Below are 6,641 nucleotides of genomic sequence, written 5' to 3'. Positions count from 1 at the left end.
TTTCCACTCGCAGCGCCCGCAAGCGTCCCATCCCCTACTACCGGCCCAGCCCCTCGTCCTCCAGCTCGCTGAGCACCTACTCGTACAGCCGGAGCCGCAGCCGCAGCTACGACAGCTACAGCTCCAGCCGCAGCCGCAGCCGGACTCGCAGCCCCCCCAGCCGCTCCCGCAGCCCCAGCCGCAGCCCCAGCTACAACAGCCGCAGCAGCTCGGAGAGCGCCGGCTTCTGAGCCCCCCGAGAGCCCAGCTGTGCCCCCGAGGAGGGACGGGACCCGCGCGGAGGTGGAAAGGAGCCGGGGGATGCTCAGGATGGACCTGGCAGCTCTGGGGGAGAGCACGGACGGGAACTCGGATGGGAACGGCCTGGGAGGGGGTGGCTGCCCCCGCTCCGGGGTGTTTGGGGTCGGGATGGGGAAGGGGAGGATCTCGGATCTCTTCTTATTTCTGCGAGTGGGGCGGGGTGGGGCGGGCGAGCACAGAGAGAGCGAGGGAACAAATGCTCTGCAGAGACCTTGGGGCCAGAGGGTGGGGGTGGCTGGGGACACCCCTGGCGTCCCCCTGTGCTTTTTTTGGGGTTGTTTGACTGTTTTTTAGCACAAGAGCATCCCGGGAAGGTGGGCAGATGGGGGGGGCAGGCTCAGCTGGAGGGTGTGATGCCAACCAGAGGTGAGCAAGGCCCCGTTTCCCCCAGCAAAGTTGTCCCCAGGGTGTCGTGGGGCACAGGGGCTCTGCAAAACATTTTGGGGTGCCCCCAGACCTGAGCACACGCCGAGCCATGGATGAACAAAGCCGGCAGCACCTGTAATTCTCTTCCCAAGCGAGGAGATCCAGGGAAAAATGCTGCTTGTCCCAGCTCAGGAGCCGGCCCTGGCACCCACCCACCCCCAGTTTGGGGGCACCCCGGGAGGGGGGAGCTGGGGCTGGGCTGGGGGTGCACCCGGCCACCCTCTGGCACTGCCATGGCCTGCCCCACCTCTGGGCTCGCAGCCCCTGTCCCCTCCTGATCCGGGGAAAAGTGGCTGCTTTTTAAACTCAATTATGGGAAGAGAGAGGCAGGAGGGTCCCGGGCTCGGCCTGCCGCCCGCCTTTTGCAGGATTTTGCTGATTTCCCAAAAAAACCCCAAGCCCCAGGTGCTGAGGACAGCGGTGGCCCCGGGGTCAGTGTTTGACGCGCTGGCCCCGCGTTTGTGGCTGGCTGGAGCAGGACAATGGGGATGGGCCTGGCGGGGTGGGACAGCAGCTGCCCCTGCACGCACGGCCGGGCTCTGGCTGGTTCCCGGCCAGCCGGGGTCGGGAGCATCCTCTGGAGCCCAGCTCAGCCTCGTCAGCTGGGCCTGATTGAGCAGGGATGGGAGCAAGGGCACTTCAGGGTCAGCCTCCCAAACCTGGCGTGTCCAGGGTCCAGCAGCCCTTGGAGAGAAATGCCAGGAGCTGGGCAGTGACGGGTGCCAGCCCCCGGGTGTCCAGAGGTGTTAGAGATGGGGTGAACAGGTAAGGAGGGCACACACTGGTGGCACTCCATGTGCAGCTTGTCCCCACACGCCAGCCTGGGCAGGGTGGCAGCGCTGGATGTGACGGTGGCAGCAGGAGGAGGAGGAGGAGGAGGAGACAAAAGGTTCTGCTCTCCTGGAGCCTGGGGGAGGATGGAGGACACGAATTCCCCCAGCATCCCCACACACCCCGAGCCACGCGCTCCACAAACCATCCCAGCAATTCCAGCTGCTGCCCCACAGCCCCCACAGCCCCCAGAGCCCCCCAGAGCGGCCGTGGAGCCCCGACCCTGCTGGGCCACGGGGGAATGCCCTGCCGAGAGCCAGAGCCGAGCCAGCAGCGGGGATCGATGTCCCTGCAGCCCCCGTGGGGCCGCGGCCCCCCAGGAGCCCAGCCCCGCCTGCAGCGGCGCCGCGGAGCAGCCAGCACATCAGGGAACAATTCCAGTCTTCCTCTTTTACAGTCTCTGTCTCCTGCCGGGAGGGAGCCAACTGGAACAAATACTCTGTAGAAATACTTCAGTATTTTCCTGTCGCGCGTGCGCTCTCTCTCTGGGTTGTGAGTACAGCTGTAGATGCCGTGAGCTGGTGCAATTATAATAAATATACAGTATATATTGTAAATTACCCTGCTGGGCACCGAGAGGTTTCTTCCTGGCAGGGTTATCCTGCTCCTTCCCTGCGGCTCCATCCTGCTCCTCCCTCTCCCTCCGTGTGGAGCAGCACCGGGAGTTTTGTGTCTGATCCCTGCCAGGATCCTGCTGTGTCTGTGGGGGACCCTCTGCATCCTCCTGGCTCCCTGCATCACCCCCGTTTGTCTGCAAGCTGCCATCCGTCCTGCCTGCATCCTTCCCTGCATCCCTGCATCCTTCCCTGCATCCCTGCATCCTTCCCTGCATCCCTGCCTGCATCCCTGCCTGCATCCTCACCTGCATCCCTGCATCCCTCTCCTCTCTCCCACATCCCTGCATCCCTCCCATTTGCCTGCAACTCTCCCGTCCATTCCATCCCTCTCCTGATCCCTCCCATCCTTCTCTGCTCCTCCCCGTGTTTCTGTACCCCTCCCATCCCTCCCATTTCCCTGCAGCCCTCCCTGCATTCCCACCTGCCACCCTTCCGTCCCTCCCCGCATCCCTCCTCCGATCCCTCCCCTCCCTCCCGGCATCCCTCCCTGCACCTTCCTCTGCATCCTTCCCTGCCTCCCCTCCATTTCCCTGCATCCCTCCCTCCCACATCCCTCTCATTTCCCTGCATCCCTCCCACTCCCTCTCCTCTGCAGTGCCCCATCTTCCCCTGGTTAACCCCGCCGAGCCCACCACAGCCCCCAGCCCCACATCACTCAGCCCCCACCTCCCCAGTCCCCTCTAGTCCCTCTACCCTGCTAGAGCCCCCCTAACCCCATTGTCACCCCAAATTCCTGCTGCTCCGTCCCCCCCACTCCTGGAGGTCACGGATTCGTGCCCTGAGTGTGTCAGGGCTCAGCTGCCACCACCTCCTGTCTTCTCCAGGGCAAATCTGGGGCCAGAGGGGAGCTGGGCACGGGTGATGGGGGCCCAGAGCTGCCAGGCTGGGCTGGAAACAGCCCCTTCCCCAGCATGGGAGCTTGGGTTCCCAGATGGGAATCCCTTCCTGGGTGCCTGGGGTGTGGAGAGACTTGGATGAGAGGATCCCCTTCCAGCCCCCAGTCCCTCTGCCCCCCTAGAGCCCCCCTAACCCCATTATCACAGCCAGCCCCCACTCCCCACTGGCCCCAAAATGTCCTGTAAGCCCCACAGGTCCCATTGACCCCCAGACCCCCACCAACCCCACAAGGGCCTCAGGCACCCCATTCCTGGGGACTGGAACAGCCCAGCTTGGTGCTGGGGCTTCCTACCACGGTGCTGAGCACGGGAGGGCCAGAGGGCTGGGGGGCTCTGGAACCTTCTGGAAGGTGGGTGATCATGAGCTTGGGGTCTCTGGAACCTTCTGGAAGGTGCGAGACCAGGAGCTGGGGGCTCTGGAAGGTTCTGGCCAGTGGGTGATCATGAGCTTGGGGTCTCTGGAACCTTCTGGAAGGTGCGAGACCAGGAGCTGGGGGGCTCTGGAAGGTTCTGGAAGGTGCGAGACCAGGAGCTGGGGGGCTCTGGAAGGTTCTGGCCAGTGGGTGACCAGGAGCTGGAGGATGATCAGGAGCTGGGGGGCTCTGGAACCTTCTGGAAGGTGGGTGGCCGGCAGCTGGGGGGCTCTGGAAGGTTCTGGCAGGCGGTGACACAGCACAGGGCCACTCAGGGCATCCTGCTCTGACTCATCCGGCCATTCCCGAGCCTGGCCCAGCCCCAGCCCCTTCTCACGCCGCGTCCCGGGGATTGTTTTCCGGGCAGAGCGAGAGGCCGGGAGCGGCTCCAAGGGCCATCCATCACTCGCAAGCAGGCCGAGCCTCTCCCGATGACAGGAGGACGGACACGTCCCTGGCACGGGGGCCCTGCAGGCTGCCAGCCCCCTCCCCACCCGCCCTCTGCGGCTGCGTGCGGCCGCCCCAGCCCGGCACAAGCTTCTGGTCCCTTCCGCGGGGCTGCCGCGATTTCCATTAATAGCCAGCTGAGCAGCCCGGCTAAAAATAACCCCGGGCCCTCTTCATAAGGGCCGGGCCGCCCTCCCCTCGGGCAGCCCCGCACGCCATGGCCGAGCGCCGCGTCCCCTTCACCTTCCTGCGCAGCCCCAGCTGGGACCCCTTCCGCGACTGGTACGGTGGAAGATGCATGGGTTTTATCATTGGCTTTTTGTAAATGTTACATGCGTTATGTTAGAAAGTTATGCTGTGTTAATTCTCTTAAGGACTGTGGTGAAGATGGTTTTAGGTTGTTAAAAAGGTTAAAGTGGAGACTATGCTATGTAGGATGCTTTTTTTTAAAGAAGGGACTCGCAGTGAGATAGCAGCTGCAGGACACCTAAATCTTTCAGAGAAAATGAGTTTATTGGTCTCTTATCAGAAGAAATGAACTTCTTCCTGCCTCAAAGGCACTGTTAGGATTCGGAAGAAGAAGCTGATGATGACCAGACAGAATCCTGTATTTGAATGGAATTTATGCATCATGTATGAGGTGTATGAATATTCAACAGGCTGTTGCTTTTAAGGGTTAATCCTCTGTTAATGTGGGTCCTTTTTCGGGCTCCTGCTGCCCAGAAAAAGGTACCCAGACATCCGCAACTCTTTATATTTATTGTCTCATATTGTCCTAATTCAAATTATCCAAATTATTATTACTCTATAATTATATTACTGTTTTTTATAACCATTTTATCCGAACTCTTTCCCCACCGGAACCCAAGAGAAAGGTTTCCTGGGAATCCTCTGCTTTTAACCCCTGTGTTCTCAGAGGGGCATCCACGTCCCCAACGGCCACACCGGGTGTGGCCAATATTCAAATCTGAGCAGCGCAGCATCGCAAAAAACTCACTTCCCTTCAAACCACCACGCTTATTAAACTTTGAGAACTTTAAAAACGAGCGCTCGGCGTTTTTCCCCAGGTACCATGGCAGCCGCCTGTTCGACCAGTCCTTCGGGATGCCGCACATCCCCGAGGATTGGTACAAGTGGCCGAGCGGCAGCGCCTGGCCCGGCTATTTCCGCCTGCTGCCCCGGGAGAGCGCCCTGATGCCGGCGCCGGGCTCGCCCTTCGGGCAGGCGCTGAGCCGGCAGCTGAGCAGCGGCATCTCCGAGATCCGCCAGACCGCCGACAGCTGGAAGGTCACCCTGGACGTCAACCACTTCGCCCCCGAGGAGCTGGTGGTGAAAACCAAGGATAACATCGTGGAGATCACCGGTGGGTGATTCCTGGGTGGGGGAGATGCTGTGGTGCTGGAGGCTGATGGGGGGAAATGTGGAATAAGGGATGGGGGTAAGGGGAAGGAAAAGCGGGAGATGGAGGAGAGAAGGAAAAGGAAAAGGGAAAGAGAAAATGGAGGCGTGGAGGAAGGCCCAGCATTGCGGCTCAATCTTGGGGTGCACTCTGGTGCAGAGACCCCCCCCAGCCCCATACATTGACCCCTTGCTGCTGTTCTGGAAGGACACAGTGAGCCACAGAGGGTCCTGGGGTGTCGTGAGCCCTGCAGCCCCCACAGCAGCCTGGATGCTGTGACAAAGCCCAGATCTGTGGCACGAGGCCAGGATGAGGTTCCCGCCCTGTGAGGGAGGGCCTGCAAGGAATGGGGGCAATTCCCAGATGAATTCAGGGACAGGGGGTTGCTCAATCTCCAGCCCTGCCAAGCCGTGGGGCCAGCTGGACACTGTTGGGCCCCTTTGGCCACCCCCAGCTCCTGGCACTGCACTTTGCTTAAATTTGGGGGATGCACCCAGGGTGGCCCTGCAGAGGGTCCCCCCAAAGTTGCTGCAGGCTGATATTATGGCAAAAGCCCCAGGATGGGCAGAATCAGCCCTGGGATGGGCAGAATCAGCCCCTCACAAGTGTTGGGGTGGGGCAGGAAGGTTCCCACCCAATCACTGAGGTTTTGTTCCCTTGCAGGCAAACACGAGGAGAAGCAGGATGAGCACGGCTTCATCTCCAGGTGCTTCACCCGAAAATACACGTGAGTACCAGGGAGGAGGGGAGACACCTGATGCACCCCCGATGCCTTTGGGGATGTTTCCCCACCCGCCCACACCCTCCAAACCTCACTGACCAAACTGGGAACGCTGCTCAGCCAAACTGGGAGTGGGAGAGGCAGCGATTTGGGGCTGAGCATTGCATCCCCGGGATCGGTGCTGCAGCCCTCACCTGCCCTCTCCTCCCCTCCCAGCCTTCCCCCGGGTGTGGAGGCCACGGCCGTGCGGTCCTCGCTGTCTCCCGATGGAATGCTGACGGTGGAGGCGCCCCTGCCCAAACCCGCCATCCAGTCTGCCGAAATCACCATCCCCGTCACCGTGGAGAGCCAGGCCAAGGAGCCGGCCAAGAAGTAGGCGGCACCGAGGAGGAGGAGGAGACGGAGGAGGAGGAGGAGGAGAAGCCGCCGCTGCTACCCCCGCCCCCAGCTGCCCCCTCACACCCACCCCCTTTTTACTGTTGATTTTGTACTCGCCCTGCCACTGAGTGCCTTGAGTAAATGTGAAGGAACCGACAGAATCAGCCGGAATAAAAGCTGGTGAAAGAAACCTGTCCTTGTGGTGTGTGTGCC

At 61.4% G+C, this 6,641-nt stretch overlaps 2 protein-coding genes across 2 annotated transcripts in view; both read left to right on the top strand.

Annotated features, from left to right (window-relative positions):
* SRRM3 (serine/arginine repetitive matrix 3) overlaps positions 1-409 on the top strand; it is a 31,149-nt gene extending 30,740 nt beyond the window's left edge. The window contains exon 15 of the mRNA XM_058037817.1: positions 14-409. Within this exon, the coding sequence (XP_057893800.1) occupies positions 14-230 (217 nt within the window). The 3' untranslated portion in view covers positions 231-409. The remainder of the gene's footprint in view (positions 1-13) is intronic.
* A 3,291-nt stretch (positions 410-3,700) lies between these two features.
* On the top strand, positions 3,701-6,564 carry HSPB1 (heat shock protein family B (small) member 1). The gene is made up of 4 exons (XM_058037827.1): positions 3,701-4,212; positions 4,998-5,293; positions 5,993-6,056; positions 6,267-6,564. Exons 1-4 carry the CDS (start codon positions 4,148-4,150, stop codon positions 6,424-6,426), a joined length of 585 nt encoding a protein of 194 aa, XP_057893810.1. The 5' UTR covers positions 3,701-4,147; the 3' UTR covers positions 6,427-6,564.
* The last annotated feature ends 77 nt before the right edge of the window (positions 6,565-6,641 follow it).

Source organism: Melospiza georgiana, chromosome 19 (assembly GCF_028018845.1).
Source record: "Melospiza georgiana isolate bMelGeo1 chromosome 19, bMelGeo1.pri, whole genome shotgun sequence".
Lineage (NCBI taxonomy): Eukaryota > Metazoa > Chordata > Aves > Passeriformes > Passerellidae > Melospiza > Melospiza georgiana.
The sequence above is the reverse complement of the archived record's forward strand: the minus strand, read 5'-3'. Positions and strand labels throughout refer to the sequence as shown.